Source organism: Marmota flaviventris, chromosome X (genome assembly GCF_047511675.1).
Source record: "Marmota flaviventris isolate mMarFla1 chromosome X, mMarFla1.hap1, whole genome shotgun sequence".
Taxonomy (NCBI): domain Eukaryota; kingdom Metazoa; phylum Chordata; class Mammalia; order Rodentia; family Sciuridae; genus Marmota; species Marmota flaviventris.
The window spans coordinates 36573960-36595876 of NC_092518.1; the positions used below are offsets into that span (position 1 = coordinate 36573960).

General features: G+C 38.5%; 1 protein-coding gene across 1 annotated transcript in view; it reads right to left on the minus strand.

The window, feature by feature from the left end:
• Positions 1-21917, minus strand: part of Efhc2 (EF-hand domain containing 2) — a 146112-nt gene that overhangs the window by 70718 nt on the left and 53477 nt on the right. Inside the window, exons 6-10 of the mRNA XM_027927318.2 lie at positions 19243-19356; positions 18724-18862; positions 11641-11806; positions 3892-4034; positions 937-1133 (exon numbers count right to left, since the gene is read on the minus strand). Of these exons, the coding sequence (XP_027783119.2) occupies positions 937-1133; positions 3892-4034; positions 11641-11806; positions 18724-18862; positions 19243-19356 (759 nt within the window). The remainder of the gene's footprint in view (positions 1-936; positions 1134-3891; positions 4035-11640; positions 11807-18723; positions 18863-19242; positions 19357-21917) is intronic.

Below are 21917 nucleotides of genomic sequence, written 5' to 3' on the forward strand. Positions count from 1 at the left end.
TCAGAGGTCTTTCCCCCAATACACCTCTTGCATTTATAACTCTGTCTTCTGCTTCTCAGAAGTCCCAAATCGATATGGAAGATGGGATACACATGTATTATATGGAGAGACTGGTGCTAACAACTTAACCTTGAGCATTTTATATGTAAATAAGACATAACTGGTACTGTAGTATATAAATGGCACATACATATTGTTATATAACAGGTGAACTTTTAAAATAAAAAATTTCCAGACAGATTTTTTCAATATTAGGCAATGATTCCCAAATACACGTTTGCACACTGAATGAGTCCACATTCAAAATTAAGATTTTTCCCAAATGTTATTTTTACTGAACAGAACTGCCATAATAGCACTTTTAAGAATGGTAACCATCTTCCACCTTAATTCAAATAAAAAAAAAAAAACTTTTTGAGCTCACTAGGGCCAATTCCTCCTTAAATTCTTTTTTAGGCCTCAGGTGGCCACAGTTATAGGAAGTTGCAACCCCAGAAGCTATTGAGTTCCCTTGGGGTTTCTGTTTGTTCCGGTCTTGGCCTTCTCTGTTGGCCTGTGCCAATTAACTGGGATGGCACAGTGTGTGGCACCGGACTGACTTCCTTTCCTATACTTGCTGAATTTCTTTCTGAAAACATTGTTAGTGTCAGCAGAAAATGCAGGAAACTTGATTCAACCCTGGGCCAGCCTCCTGCCTCTTCCTGGAATCCGTGATGCTGGGCAGTGGAGAGCCAAGCGTGTAAACAGAGGAGACAAGGACCTGGCCTCTGTGATGGGACCTGTGGCCAAGCTGCACGGATCCATTATTCATGCCCACATGTGTGAATGCACAATGTAAAACAGTGGCAAGATGAAGAAGAAAAGCCCCTAGAGAAAGAAAAACACACATTGCAGAGGGCTGAGAGGCAAGTGAAGAATTATACAAAGTAAATTCACCCTGTTTGTATTATTCTCCATGTAGTTTAAGGTGTACTCATCAGCATTGAGCAAAAGAAATAGGTAGCCATTCACATTCAGTTTGGCTCCAACATACAGCTCCTCAGACTTGATATATTCTGATAGTTCACTTTTAAAGATTTCTTGTCCAGGCCTCTTAACACGAATTCTTTTCAAAAACATCCCACCAGTGAGCCCTAGAGAAAGAGAGAAAAGTTCATGGGTAGTCTTTATTCTTAAAAGAACCATGTGGCTTGCCTTTAGAGTTGCTTCATCCTCAAACACAGACTATACAACTTACCTGTGAACTCATATTGTCTATTATTCTCAGACTAAAGGGAGGAATGAGGCAGTGGACAAAGAAATAAGACTTCCTAGGTGAATGTGTTAAAAAAAAACATGGTATAGTATTCTAGCCTTTTTCTTCTTTCTCCCTTCCTAATCAAATAAACACATAGCAAAGACCTGCTACATAAATATTCCTGCAGCATACTGGGAGTGTGTAACATCAGGAGGTTACTCATCTTTGGAGCACATTTGAATAGTACCATTTAGAAAATGTCTCACTTGTGCTTATTTCTACTTATTTGTCTTGCACTTATTCTGACGTGCAGATTAAGGGTAAATTGTCCCACCTCTGTGAAGGAGATTTCTTAAGTATTTGAAGACAACTGTGGGGGTCCCTTTAACTTTTTTTACATATTTTTTAAAATTTAATTTAATTTATTTTGAAGTGCTAGGGATGGAATCTAGGGCCTCAAGTGTGCTGGGCAAACACTCTACCACAATATCCCTAACCCCCTAACTTTATTTTTAACAGGTAAAGTATCTTTGCTTCTTTGAGTTTTTCATCATGTATTTTACTTCCCAGAATTCTCAACAACTCATCTGTTCTCTTCCAGGCATTGGTTTTTGACCTCTTGGAAAGTAGCAAGCAGAGTTTGCTTGAATCAGAACTGAAACTCTGAATCAGAACTGAAATCTACAGACCTGTGAATACAGTCTGAGACCAGATGAGATTTTGTGGTCACTACTACATCACTATCAGATCCTCCTACCACATTCTGATAACACAAGTGGTGGAAAGACACAGGCCTTGAAGCCAAGTAAAGCAACATCACATCCTGGTTCTGTCACTTGCCTGCTGGATGATCTTTAAGAGTTATTTAACCTCTCTGAACTTCTGTAAATTCTCATTGGTAATATGGAAACAAAATTTGTGGGGGCCCAGGAAAATGTACCTCTCAAATTACCTATTGTAGGGAACATGACTGGTAGAAGACCCCAGCTGTCATGTTCTGAAATCCATCCTCGAGTATATGCCGAGGTCATACTTCCCACAGGCTTCTGCCAACAAATGACTACACAAGGCAGAGATGCTAAGATTGGCCCATTCCTATAAAGACAAGGGCTCTTCCAACTAGCAGCTTTGGCTCAGCCTTGCAGAAATCTTCTTAGAATTCCACTACAGTCTAAGACCTCCCTTCTTCTTTCTCTCTGTCCTTTACCAGAGTCAGAACTGTACTGCAGTCTGATGGCTCTCCCAGTCTCCTCTGGCTCTCTCCACATTTTTCCTCACCAGCATTTCCCCTGAAGGAATATCTTGGAGATAATCCTGTCTCAGTATTTGTTTCTTGGAGAACTACTACTAAACTTAACCTCTTAGAGTTCTTAGAAAGGACAACAGCAGGTACTGAGTAATGGCCACTACTATTATAAGCTTTTCATTGACTACTATCACCCTTTCTGTTTTACACATGCTACAATTTACTTGGCCACATCTTCCCCACTCTAGATGCATACATGTGATTTTTTGACTATTCAGAGTATGACTTATATTCATCCCTATTCAATTTCATATCGTAAGATTTTCTACTATTCAAATCACTGTGGAGTCTTGATTTAGTTATACAAATTATTCATTACTCATTGGTGCGCTAAGGGCTCATACCAGCTCACAAGAGCCAATTGTTGAATTTTCAAAGATTTTGCAAACCAGTTTTTTAAAAACTGTTGGCTTCTTAAAACTGGCTGTGATTGGGGTATTCACATCAAGGAAAGTGACAAACAGTACAAATCAGGACTTTCAATTTTTTTTTCAAAGAGCCAGTTAACCAGCACATCACTGATTATTCTTTCCAAATGTGTGTTTTCAGCACAGATAAACGATGTAAATATGTTGAGACAAAAAACAGAGTCCTGGGCTGGGGCTGGGGCTCAGTGGCAGAGTGTTTGTTTCACACATGTGAGGCACTGGGTTCAATCCTCAGCACCATATAAATAATATGTGTGTGTGTGTGTATGTATATATAAGTGTGTGTGTGTATATATATATATATATATATATATATATAGAGAGAGAGAGAGAGAGAGAGAGAGAGAGAGAGTGAGAGTGTCTTACAGTTCCATAGTTTGATAAATCAACAGCTCTCCTCAGCAATGGCCATATAATCAGCACAGTGTGGAGAACATTCCATTAGGCCCGAGTGCAATAGCATTAACAGACAGAAGGGCCAGAGAAAGATGGATCCTGAAGATTAAATTTATATATCTGGAATTCTTGTCAGAGCATCAACAAAAATCTGTTAGGCAGAACTATCAAGAGTATATACTTTCTCTTGGCTTGCTGGCTGAGAGTGGCACTGGTGGCAGCCAGACCTTGATTTTGAAATACTTGGGTTCCATAGAACTACCTCATGAAAAAGAGGGAATAGTGGCAAAAGGGATTTATCCCAGGCCCCCCATCTCTGAGACAACCATAACTGTTCCTTGTTTATCATTTTGTATATTTTAGCTCCCATTTAAAACATTTTTGCCAAAAGAAACCTATTGATTTTTTAAAAACCTACTACCAGGGATCATATAGGCTACAGACTCGAATCATATTCCCTAATCTTCAAAATGAAGAGGCAATTAAATGTTCTCAGGAAAATACTCTGAGAGTGTGTCTCTTACCTGAATTCCTCTCTATAGGTTCAAACACTGAAAGTGTATCATCGCTGAGAAAATATGAAATAACAAACATCCTGTCCACATCAGCACATTTGTCTGTGATTAGTTTTGCAAAAAACCGGAGTATATTGCTTACATTGCCATACCTAAACAGAAGAGAAATAAGAGAGCATTATACAAGTAATCTTGTACATATCATGTTGGTTGGGGGGTGGGCAGCAAGAGGCATGCTATGGTTTTAAAAATAGGAGGTTAAACTGTGCAAAGAGTCCAACCATCTTCTTATTAAGGTTCTCAATCTAAATATAGAGAGATTGCCTCAGTATATTAAAACACATCTTATTCATTACATGTCCTGGGTAAATGGATCCAACACACATGTCGTAAACATGCTGCTCAAACAATCACATTCATCAGTTGTTCTGTAATGACAAGCTTGGCACCAATCACAGTAATCATGTCAAATAGAAGGGCAAGCACCTGGCTCCATTGCCTGAGCTAGTCCAGAAGGTGTGCTCTGTCCATGCCTGGGACAACCTCCATTTTTTTACTACTCACTATCTGGCACCCATGGCCCTTCCGCCTTGTACTCTATATCCCCAACCCTCCCTGACTTCTCCCCCTATCTCCCCAGCATCACTCCTGATTCTATTGGGAGCAAAATTAACTTTTCCCTTTCAAATGCTATAACAAATAGCAGTCATGCCTCTTCCTTTTTTAAAAAATATTTTTTAGTTATAGATGGACACAACACCTTCATTTTATTTATTTATTTTTAGGTGGTGCTGAGGATTGAACCCAGGGCCTCATATGTGCAAGGCAAGCATTTTACCACAGAGCCACAAACCCAGCCCAGCCTTTTCTTTTTTTATAGCTTATCACCTGTATTGCAAGTAACCATTGCAGGTCTATTTTCCAAGGGAAAGCAATGTGTCTTATTAACGACTACCTAATATAGCACTTTTTACATTGTAAGTACTATACTCAATAAATGGTTAAAGAAAGTTATACCCATACAGACTAGGGGTTGAACTTAAAACTCTGTGCATGAATAAAATAGTAGGCTGAACATGGGATTAAACTGTAGAATTAAAAGTTCTCAGAGGTGATTTGTTGGTCACTGAAGAAGTTAATTTATGGTTTCTAAGCAGAAGCATGTCTGTGTACCTTTGCTAGTGAAAGGTGGACCTCGTAACAAACAGTAAGCCTTGGGGAGGTCTTTGAAAATCAAAATCACTGCCTGAAGGAGCACAAAGTCAAATCAGGCCTTTGTCGTTTCCCTGTCATGACTCTAATCAGAGAGGTCCTTACTTGAAGAGTCTCCTATGCCAAAATGCACTCTTTGTAACCACAGTGATAAAAAGCATAGTAATATTGGTTCATAGAGGCAGAAAGTTCTTTTCTCTGTGCCTTTCTAAAATTATCCAAGAACCTGGGCTGAGAAAGCATGGAGCCAAGATTCTCTGCTTGAGGCCTCAAGTGAGACAGAGTGCAGCCATTTGTAAAGCTAGTTCCAAGGCAGCCTGGGCAAAACATCCCAGAGGCCATTGATATTTTCTTAGTGCCTAGTTCTCAGGCCTCAGGAGGACCTCACATAGTGCTGGGGCCAGTTATGCTTTGTCAACTATCTTCTCTGGCACATAATTGAACTTATAATTAACAAATACATTTACCAGCCCACTCTCATGAAAAACCCATAACTTTTCAGATACCTGAAATATTCAAATGAGGTCTAGTCACTGGGCAAATTAATACTACTGTTCTTCACAGAACTTACATAAATTTACAAGTGTATATGTTAAGTGTGAACTTTTCAACATGCCCAATTTTCACTTAAATCTAGTGTTCTGGCGATCTCATCAATCAAGAATACAATCTCAATAAAATCTTAAGACTAGCGGTTCACAAAGTTTATTGTGTATAAAAGTCACCTGGGAAGCTTGTTAAGTATGTAGAATCCAGAGTCCCATCCCTAGAGATATGGACTCAGTATCCAGCTGACTCTGGAAACCTGAATTATTAGTAAGCACCCCAGGAGATTCTGATGAGGTGGTCCCCAGAGTACACTGTAAGAACCACTGCGAGAGTCTTCATATATTTCCTTGACAAAGAAGCTAATTATCAAACTTCTCTGAACATTCTTTATCACAATATTCTGCCCTTTCAGCTAATCTTCTATTCAGACCCAATTTTGTGTTATATAGACTTGTACTTTTAGTTGGTTGTTTTCAAATTGTGTTTATTCCCATTGTTCCAAATATATAAATTCCTAGATCCAAGAGTCATGTCTTAACTTTTACTATATAACACAATTTTCTATAATCACCACCTTGAATTTGTCTCCCATTTTATTTTAAATACACTTTCATTAGGGCTGCTCTACCTAAACTGTCCTTATAGAGGCTAACGATGACCTCCATAATGCCAATTCCAATGCTTAATTTTTCCTTTGTCCACATCTAACTTGACCAATCAGCAGCAATTGGCACAAATGACCACTCCTTCTTCCATGATACTCTTGCTTTGCTTGACTTCTGGAATTTTGCATTCTCTTGGGTTTGCTCTCTCCTACCTCTTTGTTCCTTTTCTGACTCCTTTGCTGGTTATTCTTCTTTTTCCCAATTACTTAATTTGGGGTATCCCAAGTTTTATTCATGCACTTGTCTCTATGTATCTATTTTCTCCCTTGATGATCTCATCCAGTCTGAAGACTCTAGTACAACTTGGCATCATGACTTAAAATACTATGTACACACGGATGCCTTCCAAATTTCTATCTAGCTCAGACCTCTTTCTTGTACCCCATCCTCATACATCCAACTGCTTTTCAATATTTCCACTTGATAGCTAACAAACATCTCAAACTTGTTCTAAAACTGAACTTCTGCTCTTGCCCTCAAACTTACTCATCTACAGTCTTTCCTATCTCAGTGGCTGGCAACTCCACCCTTCCAGTTGCTCAGGACCAAACCCTGAGAGACAACATTAGCTCCTCACTCCTGTTATACCTCATATCTCATCTGTCAGGAAATCCTACTGGCTCTACCCTCAAAATATTTCCAGAATCCACTATTTAATTTCATCACTTCCACTGCATTCACCCAGATCTGAGCCACCATAATTTTCCTCTTAGACTACAGCAGTAGCCTCATAACTGGTCTCAATTCTACCATTGTCTTCTACAGTCTACTCTCAACACTGTGTTGGAGGGATTCTTTCAATATGCAAGTCAGAACAAGTCACTTCTCTGCTTAAATGTCCCAGGGATTCCCTCCTTCTCATTCAAAGTCAAAATATTCCTTATAAGGCCCTCTGTGATCCCATCCCATTACTTCTCTTACCTTATTTCGGTGTATTCTGCCTTTTACTCATCTACTCTATCCAGTTGACCTTCTGGATGGTTCTTGAACATCCCAAGCATGCTTTTTGCTCAGGACCTTTACACTGACTGTTCCTTTTGCCTGGAACACATTTTCTTCCCTCGGGTGCATCAGAACACACTATTTAAAACTACAACCTGGGGTGTTCATCAACCCCATACTCCCAAATTCCCTTTATTTTCTTCACAGCAACTTAATACTTTCTTTACTTTTCCATGGTATTGAATACATTATATATACTAAATAATGCCTTTATGTATTATTTACTATCTTTATCTTTTACGTACCTCTTGCAGCTAGAATGAAAGTTCTAGGCAGGCAGGGCTTTCTGTCTGTTTTTGTTGTCTTTTTAAAAATAATTTTTATGTTATTTAATTTTTTATACCTTTATCTTATTTATTTTTATGTGGTGCTGAGGATCAAACCCAGTACCTCACACATGTTAGTAGGCAGTGCTCTACTGCTGAGCCACAACCCTAGACCTTTGTGTCTTTTTGTTCATAGAAGTATCACAACTATGGCAAATACCTAGATTGGTCTTTGGCATGTAGCAGGTGACAGGAAATATTTGTTGATCAAGAAAATGAATGGATAATCCCGAGCTACACATCTACTAAAAGCCTCAAAAGTAGCTAGAGCTATAGAGTCTTGTGGTTGGGAAACACATGAAGGCTTATTTTTATTGATGGGGAAAAAAATTTAAAGAGGGGGAAAATGGCTGATGGGTATAGCAGATGGACAATATCTGGAACAAATGAGAAACTAATATTAAATCATGAGGGTTGGGGTTGTAGGTCAATGGTGGTATGCTTGCCTCACACGAATGAGGCACTGGGAGTGATCCTCAGTACCATATAAAAATAAATAAATAAAATAAAGGTATTTTGTCCATCTATACCTTAAAATATTTTTAAAAAGATTAAATCATGAATTCTGGATGCTATATAGTTATGAATAGCATAAGTATGGGATATTAACCTTCCTGGTAGGAAGCTATCTGTCCCTTCCTTCCATCTTTAAGAAATGGATTAGTGGATATTTACTCTCTTATTCTGTCCACTTATTCATCCTCTCCTCTTTTTGTGGTGAGGGGGTAACTGAGGATTGAACCCAGAGGCATTCTACCACTGAGTTATACTCCAAGTCCTTTTTATTTTTTAATTTTGAGTCAGGGTCTCACTAAGTTACTTAGAGCTTCCCTAAGTTTCTGAGGCTGACCTCAAACTTAGGATCCTCCTGCCTCAGCCTCCTAAGCCACTGGGATTCCAGGCATGTGCCACCACACCTGGCTCCATTACTCTTCGTATTGAATAAAATATTGACCTGCCCCTAAGTATGCAGTCAGCATTGTTCTAACTCTTAGGGAAACAATGAAGCCAGTCCCTGACCTCAAGGAACAATTCTTGATTTGGGAGAGCCCATAAATTGCATAAATGAGTAGTCTTCACACCTGTAATAAGTACAGCTTTTGCAATAAGAAAGGTGTACTCCAGAAAAGAGATTCAAATCCAAGCTCAACTAAAAATTAACTGTTTGAGTTTGGGCAAGTTGCAGAGCCTCTCTGAGCCTCAGTTCCCTCAAGTGAAGAATGAGTGCAGTAATTATCTACTTTCCAAGGCTGTTTTGAGGATAAAATGATACTAAGTATTATAAAGTATTTAGTAGACAGTAACCACTAATTGCTTAATGGTATAACAGAGTAGTAGTAATATTATTAGAGAAATAATCAGCAGAATACTGTGGGCACACAGAGAACAAAGTTACTAAATCAGCCTGGTACAGTGACAAAGAAATTATTCTGGTTCTCCCAAGTCAGACTAGACAATGTGCCCAGCAGGTCATCGCAGTGATGTTTACCTGGACAATAAAGATGATCTCCATGTCTATCAAAAACCTCATAGGCTTTAATTTGAAATGATATCCTCCAATGACTCATAGTAGACAGCATTAACCTCATAACAATAGCACCCAGTAAATTTGTTTGATAGCAATATATAAAATCAATATATGTTATGAATAATTTCATGTTCTAATTCACATTTTCTTTATTTGCATTAAGAAACTATCTTTATATGGTTTGTGAGATCATCTTCCTTAGGTTCTCACAGTTTTGAAACCTTGGGTCATTCAAACTCATGCATAAGTCTCCAGCCGAATGTGCCAGTTACTATGGAAACAAGGTCACTGTGTGGGAGGAGTTTGATAGAAGTGTATTCCTAGCACAGAACAAGCAGTGGACAGAAAGAAATGAAATTAGGGATATCTGTGCCTATACCACAATTCTCTAGCCACAATAAAGTGACACAAACAGAATGCTGTCTGCAGTCAGGGTTCTGTAGGCAACTTTACCCAGTGCAGACAAAAAGAGAGACTAAGTCAACTACCCACAAAGAACTGCTCTACCCCTGGGTTCCAGAAGCAACACCCTAGATAATATTTCATCATGTTTACTTATAATAAAACTTCTGTCTCTTTTTACAATAGGGACATTTTTCCTGCGCACCTCCTTTGGGTGGCAACCCTTAAAAACATCAGTTAGCGGGAAATGTCCATCAAATAGTCCTATCCTGGAACCTCATTGTAAACACTGTTATCAATAAGAGAGGAAGGAGAATAAGTTAGTGTCTCTCTTACGTGATGATCAGTGGTTCTCAAACACTGATGTGCCTCAGAATCCCCTGGATGGCTTGTGAAAACAGAGTGCTGGGCCCCACCTCCAGAGTTTTCCATCTCAACTGGTCTGGAGGGAGAGGCACAGAATTAGCATCTCTAACAAGTATAGGGACCACACTTTGAGTAGCACTGAGTTTAGAAAATAAAAACCTGGGTTGGGGCTGTGGCTCAGTGGTACAGCACTCGCCTGGCATGTGTGAGGCACTGGGTTCAATCCTCAACACCATATACAAATAAAATAAAGGTATTGTGTCCACCTACAACTAAAATAAATAAATAAATATAAATAAATAAATAAATAAAGCCCTAACTCCTTAAAAATAAATGATTATTTCTTGAAAGACAAAACATCACATCATGGCAAGGGCATACTTTCCACCATTCTGTACAAGTCTCAAAAAGATTTCAACCATTTTTACAGATATAGCACAACTATTGTTCTCTCTCCTTCAAATGTTCAATAACAGCATCTGACCTCATTCAATTTGACCAAATTCAGGGTGTTGTCTTATTTCCTTCTCCTAGTCTTACTGCACATTCCCTTTATCATTGTTCTCCCCAGGATCTCCTGACCCATTATTTCCCTCATGCAGAACTCCAGCTTTTAGCCAGCATCCTATTGAAGTAGCTGCGGTATTTCCCCACCACTTTCCCCCTGGTTTTCTTCTCCACAGTCTGCTCTCCCTGCAGAAGAAAAAAAGTAGCCCTAGGCAGTGCCTAGATTCTACATGCATGACTCAGGAGCAGATTTTACCTCATAGAATATTAGGGATACTTTGAACATCCATCTTTTGAAATTATATGCAGCCATGTGAGCGATCTGTTGTTACTGAACTTACCCAAACCTCTCAAATCAAAACAACAACATTAATTATTTTTCAAAATAACATTTTGAAAAACACTTATATATCATTGAAATCTCTATAACAAGGGCTGGCAAACTACAGTCCATGGGCCAGATCCAGCTAGCCACCTGTGTTGATATGGTCTTTGAGCTAAGAGTAGTTTTTACATTTTTAAATGGTTGAAAAAATAAAAAGAAGAATATTTTGTGATATCTAAAAATTACATGAAATTCAAATGTCAATGTTCATAAAAACAGTTTTTTTGGAGCACAGTCACACATGTGTTTACATTCTGTCTATGGCTGCTTTCATGGCACATCTGGATGGTTGTGACAGGCCATATGGCCTACAAAGCCCAAAATATTTACACTGACTCTTTTTAAGTTTGCTGACCCCTTCCTCTACATCCTTTCCTAGGGATTATCTTCAGGAGAGAGACAGACAGGCAGATAGATAAAAAAAGGCACCACAGATTGGGGATGATATGACTTTAGGATTCCCCAGAAGATACTGTAAAATAAACATTCATGTAGGAACCTGGCAATACCTATAAGTTAATCAATTTCACTAAAAGACTACAACAACATGTCCTTGAACTTGAAATTAGATGAGCTTTTTTTTTCCTTTTTAAAATTTTTTTTTATTTGTAGATAGACACAATACTTTTATTTATTTTTATGTGATGCTGAGGATCAAACCCAGTGCCTCATGCATGCAAGTCATGTGCTTTACCACTAAGCTACAACCCCAGCGCTTAGATGAGCTTTGTGTCACCTCTTTTTATCATGAGGACTGTCATAAATCCCAAACAGATTTGGAAAAGATAGGACTCAAATCATGGTTCCCTCAAGCACCTGTCTTCTTCCATGCATTTCTTGAAGTTTCTCTGGTGAGGTGTGGGCACAAGGCCTATGCAGGAACGGAGAGAATCCTCTTCAGATCCAAAGCCCGTGTAAGGTGGAAATTTCCTTTCTATTTTTGGAAGAGGAGGAGCCTTGCACGAAATGGAGGTAAAGTTCTCTATAACAAAACAAAGGAAAACAAAACATCAAATATTTTCTTTTGCCCTGATTATGGCTGTTTTGAAAGGTTTGTTATGATTTCAAGATGAACATGGAGATCTTTGTAGACTATTTTAAACTCTTTCAAACAAAACACGGCAAAATCCTGTGAGAGTAGGTTCCAATCATGTTTACAAAAACCACAGAAGTCACTTAATAATTGCCATTGGTTCAAAAGAAAAAATAAGAATCTGTGTCAAATAAGTAAACATTTATCTTTTGTCATCACATCCCCATTTGTGAATATTTTTGTTCTTCCCCTGATTTTTCCAATGATCTGAAAATTCAAACTTGAAACTTTAGGCCCCATTCCATATTTTAACCTGTAATTTAGCCCTCTCCTATCTTCAAACAACACTCACTAATAAAATTATTTTCCAAATATGTCTGACTCTTGACTATTTTACCTTTCCCCTTTCCCACCCGCCAGTTCTTCCTCCTAGACCCACTTTTCCAGCCCCTTCCTTTGCCTCCAACAAACTCTAGGACATGACACTTCACTATCTAATTCAAAAATAAACACAAAATAAAACCTCTTTCTTCTCACCCACCAGTGCTCCAAGTTACTCTTGTTCCTGCCCAAGGAAAGACTATAATTTTATTCAAATGGTGAATAAAGTGTAAAGAAGCAACAAAATAAAACAACAAAAACTTTTTAATGCCCAACTGCCTATTCTCTCAAAGGGAGTGCTGAGTGGTAAATACTGCTGGTTTTCTTCACTTATCATATGAGGAAAGAGACGTAGAGAGAAACCTGGGGACATATCTGTAAAAGCCTAGAAGCTCTTAGGTATTCATTTACACTGTTGTGCAATCTCCAAGAAGCAACTGTGCCTTCCAGAAAAATAGCATACTGACCAGATATCCCCAAGTCACTGTGTTTGCCCCATCACTAATGGCAAAGAAGATACCAGGATCTTTCCTAAAAACCAAACCACAGAACCTACTTTCCATTCTTTCCCAAACTTGAGTATGCCATAGGTATTTTGGTTGTGTATGATAAGCAAAGATTTCCTTCTATTGTTCTAATAGAAGGAAAATTACATTTTTAATGCACATCACCATAAGAGAAAATGTGCATCAATTTACTATCCAAGACAACCTAACTCTAAAATTTGAGGTGTTTTTGCTTTTGTTTTACTGAATTATCAAAACACTAAGGATTTTGAGCCATTCCTAACTCTGATATGAAAACATTTTCAGCTTTCTCTTTTCCTCAGACTTGCTAGTAGTCTTTGTGTGAAATTTCACCAAGCACAATCCCCCCCAAAAAATTCCATTCCACCCTAATAGAAGCTGTTCACAGCAGACATGTTGACAAAGAGAAAAGGTGCAGCCAGTCGGCCAATATGGGGGAAACTCTCCTGTTGTTATTTCTGTGATGACTAAAGCAAAGTCTTGGAAATAAAAAGGAAACTTCAAGTCTCAGAATCAGACAGAACTATAGTACACTCTACCATTGCTCACCATTACATCAAACACACCATCTGATATTTTCATTTCAAGGCAAGCACCATAGAGATAACAAAGAGCTCTATGTGATTATTAGAAAATTGGGACATAAGCAGTTTTATACAACAGGGGACATATACATACAACTTTACATACTAACCTAAGCAGTCTAAACCAGGAAGACACACACTTAATCGCAAAGTAATTAAGAATGTATTCAACAGCTACCTTCCCCCCCACCCCAGGTTTTATAATACACTGTTGTTTTCTCAACTACATAGTTTTGGCAACAGATTTAAGTAACAAAAGAACCAATTTAGAGTTTTCCTCTGCACCCACAGTGCCATCTAGTGTATAAAAGCTGAGAACTGATCCACTCCATCACCCCTGACTTTTGTAACACCACATACATCAATTTTTGGAAACCGTGGCTCAAGACCCAACTTTAAACCTTATTTTTCTGGGTAACACGTATACATTCACAAAGCTGTGAACTTCTGCCTGAATGACGAGTTGGATGTCTCTGGTTTTGCAACATCCCAACCTCTTGCATGGTTCAGGTATTTAAAAATATTTGTTGAATAAATGTAAAGTATACATTTTTATACAAAGCATCCCCAAATGTCTTCTGTAACTGGTACTTTACTAGATCCTGAGACACTGCCTGTCTTTCAAATGTTCTGACTTCTCTGTTCCCAAATGACTTGCAAAAATACATAAGACTGAATGCCTATCCATGACTGATTGTATTCCAATAAACTGCAGAAAGATGAGGTATAAAAAGGAGTCTTAATGTTCCTTCATAGTGATTTTTTATTCACCTTCTCAGTTGGAAGCATTTCTGAGAAAAGTCTTCAATTACCTCAAAGTTTACCTTATGTTCTTATAACCCAGAGATGGATCCAGGCTCTGGGAGACTTACAGCTTATTTGATTTGGAAGAAGCTCTTTAAGATAAAGAATATCGAGGCTGGGGCTATGGATCAGCGGTGGCGCATCTGCCTGGCATGTGTGAGGCACTGGGTTCAATGCTCAGCACTATGTATAAATAAATAAAATAAAGGTCTATCAACAACTAAAAAAATTTTTTTTTAAATGAAAAATGTCAGCCGCAAACAGTGGCATGAGCCAGCAGTCCCAGCCACTCTAAAGACTGAGGCAGGAGGATTCAAAGTTCAAGGCCAGCCTGAGCAACTTAGACACTGTCTCAAAATAAAAAATAACAAGGGCTAGAGATGTAGCTCAGTGGTAGAGCATTTTCCTAGCATGGGTGAGGCTCTGGATTTCATCCTCTAGTACTGCAGGAAAAAAATAAAAATTAAAAATGACAAATTATTGAGACAAAATTAGGCCAGGTCTTTGGGTTGGGACCCCCGTAAAGGAAGAACCTTGAAGATTTAGCTTCATTAGCTTCAAGGTAAATTCATCTCTCTTTTACTCAAGACCTAGGTCAAATTATTTCAGTGAAACATTTACTTGGGGGTCAAATGATTAGTGAATCACACAATGTTAGAGCTATAAAATCCTTAGAAACCCTCTAATCCTCAACCATCTTCTCTTCATAGGGAAGGTAAAAGAAGCAAAATTGTTAGGGTCCATCAAGGTCATCTGGTGAAATCACAAGCCAATTCTATCCCTGTTGCTGCAAGTTGGGATGGCAAATTTGCTCAAGTGATCATTAAACATTTCATTTTAGATGTTCTGCTGCTTCTAGTGCCAAAATCTCAGAGAGAGCAAGAAATGACTTACAAAATTAAAGACGCTTTAGGACTTTCGGTCAGCCTTAATCTGAGTATAGCCTACTAAGTGTTCAAAGGCAATAGGGATTAATGATCTTGTTACTAGTTGGGTGATATCAGCCACTAAGAATCAATGACAAGAAAATGCTCTTATAGAAAAAGAAATAATAACCTAAGGCAGAAACTTCTAGGTAAGAATGATTTACTTTCAAATCCCTGTTCCTTTAGTGGAAGAAATACCTGCTGAAGCCACTGGAGCTTTTTTCCAACCTTCAGACTATAAGACTGACATATTTCCACCAGCTTGTCTGTGTTCAACCACTTCAAACATTGAGGGAGTGACCTGCTATAACGCAGCAGGCAAGCCAAGACCAAAGGGATGACCACACTGCCTAATGGAGGAGTCACACTGGACAGTGATGGGCAAGAAATCAATGAAATCTCCTTCTCCTTAGAATCCTTAAAGTATGTAAGAATCTCATCTTTTCAAGAGTCAAATGTCTGTTGTTCTTCATTGAAATTATTTAATGCTTATGCCAACTGTTATGGCATTTGACTGCATTTATTAATCCTTAAAAATATTTTTACCAACATGTCACAGCCGCTAATGAAGAAAAATAAAGATCATTGATTCAATTTTTTAAATGTCAGAAAGAACTATATCTAAATAACATTAAGTATATTAATTTAACTTTATCCCCCAAAATCAGGAAAAGCAAATGTAAAGATGATCAGAGAATACTGATCTATTCCCCTTACACTCAATCATAGATATAATTTCTAGTCATTAGTTACACTGAGTACACTGTTGTAACTCAAGAAATGTTGTATAATAATAATGTCTGTTAAGCGGGATATTTTAACATATGTTATGAGAAATATAAAAAAATCAGTGTGACTATGAAATGCATCATAATTTTGTGTTTGCATAATTTTGTGTTTAAATACAAAATGCTCATGTTCGCTTTAAAGAAACAAACTACTTTTTTTAACATAATAGAGTAAGTCTATAGTGAACAAAAGCTGTAGACACAAAGAAATTAAGCACTAAGACTCAACTGAACCAGACTACGGACATTTGAAGCTGATACATTTACCCAGGATAAGTCGATTTGGAGCATACAAGGGATTTACGGGGCCTCTGAAAATTCCTGTAGAAGCTGCTAAGACACAAATGATATACCAAGTCTCTCCGGCATGATATTCATTTTCCCAGATGCAAATTTTATATTCTCAAAGTCAAGCTGACAAATATCAACCAAATGCTATGCTCTAAGTTTAAGGAATTATATGATGTTTTAGAATCTTTACCACATCCTTTATATTAGGGTAATCTTTCAATCTTTCACCATGACCTTTATATAAAGGTAATCTTCAGATGTAAGTTATAGATTTCAGTGGCCCATCATCAAATTTTCAACTTGCATTGAAGACTTATTGATTCTAAACAGGTATCTACATTTATCAAAGGCCAAATTCTTTTCCCCAATGACTAAGGGTCACTAGCAGCTTCTACACTTGCACATTCCTGTCTTATCCAGTTGTTTTGACACCAAAACAACTATGCTCAACAATTTCCACTAAAGAGGACCAATTTTAGAAAATAAGAGACCCCTAATTTGGTCCCTGTAGGACCCACACATTTGACTAACGTGGCATGCTGATGCAGCGGAACAAGCTCCCTTAATGAACCTAAGAGTAAAACTGAAAATCTTTTTTAATCTAACCCCATTATATATTTTGTGTTCCTTCTCTTTCACTATAAAAATTCCCAGGAGGCCAGGAATGCTACACAATAGGGACACCAAGACACATAAGGTGGGCTTTTGTCTCTCTATAGACAAAGCACCCAGTTTGGATTTTTTTTTTTTGGAGGGGGGGTACTGGGGATTGATCTCAGGGGCACTTGAAAACTGAGCCATATCCCCAGCCCTATTTTGTGTTTTATTTAAGGACAGGGTCTCACAGAGTTACTTAGCACCTTGCTTTTGCTGAGGCTGGCTTTGAATTTGAGATCCTCCTGTCTTAGCCTCCCGAGCCACTGGGATTACAGGCGTGAGCCACCACACCGGGCAGCACCTGATCTTTTAAGAAGCTGTGATTCCTTCTGGCTTCCATCTCACCCTTCAGGAAAGTGTGTTTATATGAATGTTCCAAGCTTCAGAGGGAAGCATGGTCACCCTTTCAAATCTGTGGCTTTTGCATGCTTGAACTAAACCAGCACAGATTGAAAATACTCAGGGAAAACTGTGTCTGTATTGAACATGTTCAGATATTTTTTTTTTCTTATCACTGTTCCCGAAACAATATAGTATAACTACTACTTACATGGCATTTATGTTATATTAGGTATCATCAGTAATCTAAAGATGATTTCAAGTAGCCCAGCATGGTGACATGTACCTGTAGTCCCAGCTCTTTAGAAGGCTGAGGCAGGAGAATTGCAAGTTCAAAATTAGCTAAAAATTTCACAACATCCAGTCTCAAAAATATTAACAAAATAAAATACATAGGAGGATATGTGTAGGTGCTATGCAAATACTATATGCCATTTCATATATAAGAAATTTGAGCATCTTGAGATATTGGTATGGGGGGAATTGGGACCAGTCCTCTGTGGATACTGAGGGATTACCTGTAGGACTAAGCATCCCTATCCCAGCTCTAAACCCCTACCTGGGAGGTCAGCAATTCTCATCAACTCCTAGCAGCATACTTGGAGTCTGGGTAGAGGGCCTAGGAAGGGGGCAGAGCTGGTCAGCATTCCTTCCTATTATTATTAAATTCCTAAAAGTAGGAGTTTCATAAATGAGGGCTTGGGTTTCAGATTTTACATCATATCCTCCACCTGTTTCTAGGACTCTCATAACACCATATATCATACTGTAGGTCCCAACTTCCCTTCTAGCCTAGAAACCCCTTCTCTATCTCCTAAGTCTATTGCACTGACCTGTATATAACAGGTGCTTAATAAATCACTACTTTTTATTCTGAACTGAACTAATATGATTGGAATGGAATTGATATCTATGAAGGGAGAAGCTAGAAACCTGGCTGAGCCTTATCAGGAAAAGTGAAACAAATTGGCACAAGAGAATTCCGTAGAGAATTCAAGGAAATGTTTCTATTGCAGTAAGCAAGAATTGAATAAAAAGCACTTATATTTCCATGTTATTTGACCAACTTAAACATTTACCCCATGTCGCAGTGAGGCAGACAGCCATAAGGGAAAAAAAATAGAAACCCCTGGGATCAGGCAGACAAGTTCAGATCTTGGTTCATTCTTTGCTTGCTATATGAGTGGACAAATGAGTCCCTTTAAGTCTCAATTTCTTTGCCTTTAAAAAATGGGGATAATGAGGGCTGGTTGTAGCTCAGTGATGGAGTGCTCGCCTTGCATGTGAAGGCACTGGCTTCAATCCTCAGCACGACATAAAAATAAAATAAAGGTCTTGTGTCCATCTACAACTAAAACTAATATTTTTTTAAAAAATGAGGATGATGAGCCTACCCATGAAGGATTGTTGTTAGGACTATGTAAGATAACAAATGCCCCAGAGATAGCAAATGCACAGTAAACAATAGCAATTATGAGCTTAACATCTGAAACTCAAAAGTAAAAGCATAGCTAGGAACAAAAAGTCAAAATTGGAAAATATTCTCTAGTTAGCATAAGTATCACTTACCAACTCCATATTTAGCCTTAAAATAAGACTTTGTAAATTCATCACAGTCGCAGAGGAGCACTTTCCTTCCCCACACATTGATGTAGGTTCCTATAGTCAGGTCACTATCTTTGTAATACTCTTGGTCTAGTTTTCCTAGCTAAGAAAAACAAAGGAACATAGCATTGGCACCATGGACCTTCTAAAGAACTAGGTACCCCTTCCCAAAGGGGGAAAAAACACTTCAATTATATTATTTATAACTAACGTTTAAAAATCAAGTCCAAAAGTAACCAATCAATGTTAACATTTGAAAGCATTATTTTAGCACTGTAGTACTTGCAAAGAGCAATGCAATACATGTATTTCTGTATGCATGCAGGCTCATTATTTATATGATAAATGCCAGTACAATGTATATATTTGTGTATTCATTGATTTCATTAATACTCTCACCAGGGATGAATATGTAACTCACCCCACTGTTCAGGTTCCAGGGAAGACACACTGAAAACAGTAATAAAACATGAGGATCCTTACCTTGTATTTATCTAACAGGTAGCCATCCACTCGCTTCTCTGCCAAGCCACCATACACTTTGAGAACTGCTCGGTCTGTTATCTGGCCTGGTTGATAGATCCCAGGTGGGCCGTGCTGGAATACAAAATCAAAGCAATGCGGATGGCTTCTGAACACAGAGACAGTGTACTCCAGGGACACATGTAGGAAATATGCGGTATATGGTCCTTCTCTACCATCCAGAGGAAGACACACAGTCCACCACGCCTCCCTACACTGCTATAGCCCTTATGCCATAGCCCCATTTTTTAACTGCCTCCCTACACTCCATACATTCTTTAAGGCCCTGATAAAGCCCTGTTTTGCCCTCAACCCTTCCCATTCTACAGGTAGCCATCTACACACTGAGAACTGTTCAATCCATTACTTGTCCTCAACCCAAACCTCACCAGCACCTACCACAGGGTTCTACCACTTTCTCTGGTTCTCTAATGTTTTAATCAGCAGCCATCTTTTCTCTTCATTAAATTACAACCCTCCCCAAGGAAGAACCCCTGCCTCCTTGGCTTCTTTATTCTGATTAGCACCGTGCCTCATCCTGAGCTCAGTGAATAGAGTACCTGCTGGCCCACAGAGTTAGCGTAGTGAAGTGGAAGGAGCAATAGACTTGGATCAGCCTCTAACAGAAAACCCGGCCTGTGGCAAGACAGGGAACTGCCCAGTCCTGCATTCTAGGCTCCAGGTGGTCCCAAGCAGTTGTGTGAGCTGCAGGAAACACCTTAATTAACTATGTGAATTGATCGTGATCAAAAGCATCACTTATGGACAAGAAATCTGAATCTTTCCTGATACATGTGACATAAAATGGAAGTCTAAATGTGTGAAATTTATGATGCATGTGGCACAAGTAGGTCACATAATGTAGAATAGTACACTTGGATGCAAACTCTCTTTTTACCACTTACTAGCTACAGGACTTGGGACAATGTATTTATCTTTTCAGAACTTGAATTCCTTCATCTTTTTCACTACAACATTACTTAACTGCTTCCCTTCTGAAAAGAAGCTGTGAGTTTCAAGGGAATATCCATGTGTTTTGTATCTCTCCCCCATAGGAACCGAAACTCCATGAAGCAGGACTTAATCCATTTTCTTTCTCACTGTAACCCCCAAGGTAGCACATAGTTGGTCCTCAATAAATATGTGTTGAAAGAATAAATGAAATGAAGTAACTGACCCAGCTATCCCTCTCCTCAGTCTATACCCAAAGGACTTAAAAACAGCACACTACAGGGACACTGCCACATCAATGTTTATAGCAGCGCAAGTCGCAATAGCTAAACTGTGGAACCAACCTACATGCCCCTCAGTAGATGAATGGATTAAGAAATGTGGCATATATACACAATGGAATATTACTCAGCAATAAAAGAGAATAAAATCATGGCATTTGCAGGTAAATGGATGGAGTTAGAGAAGATAATGCTAAGTAAAGTTAGCCAATCCCCCAAAAACAAATGCCGAATGTTTTCTCTGATATAAGGTGACTGACCCATAATGGGATAGGGAGAAGCAGCATGGGAGGAATAGATGAACTCTACATAGGGCAGAGGGGTGGGAGGGGAAGGGAGGGGGCAGGGGGTTAGCAATGATGGTGGAATGTGATGGTCATCATTATCCAAAGTACATGTATGAAGACATGAATTGGTGTGAACATACTTTATATACAACCAGAGATATGAAAAATTGTGCTGTATATGTGTAATAAGAATTGTAATGCATTCTGCTGCCATGTATTTAAAAAATAAAATCAATTTTAAAAATAAATAAATAAATAAAAGAAATGAAGTAACTGATGTCAAGGCATACTGCAAATGTCAGGTATATCATTATTATTTTATATTTAGCCTATCTGCAAAGTCATTCTAAAAATGGGCTTCCCTGGCTCCTCCTGGCCACCTACTGTGCATACCCCAGAGGCCCCCCTCAGGAATGAATTCTGCCTCCCGCTGCCTCCAAGCAACGCAGCAGGACTTTCTGGCAGTGGGCTCACAGAATCTGGGAGAACCTTCTGTGAGGACCAAATGGCCAGCGGTTGTGTGCATAGGAAATGAGTGTTACAGTAACCTTTTCAGGAACACTAAGAACTAAGTTAAAAATACCTTATCTAAATTAGAAATAAAATATAACATGGAGAAGTGTTAACACCTTAAGTCCTTAGAGAGTGTTGTTTACTATCTTTTCTTATTCAATCCTTACATTTACCTCAGGAGGGAACCACTGTTAACTGCATTTTAGAGATGGGAAAATAAGCTCAGAGAGGTTAAGTGACTTGCCCAAGGTCACATAGCTATTAAGAGGCAGATCCCTAATTCTAATACAAACCTGCCTTTGTGCTGCTCCTGCTGCACCCAAGTTACAATAGCTCTCAAATGACCAAAAGTATTTGTAGAAATCAGTCTGACAAAGCTTTTCTAAAAAAATAATCTTTTTAAAATTTTTTAGTTATAAATGGATACAATATCTTTATTTTGTTTATTTATTTTTATGTGGTGCTGAGGATCAAACTCAGTGCCTCACATGTGTGAGGCAAGCACTCTGCCTGAGCCACAACTCCAGCACTGACAATGCTTTTTAATAGTAAATAAAATGCAAAAGCTGTTACTGACACTAACTAGTGGCTAGTTGGTAACTAG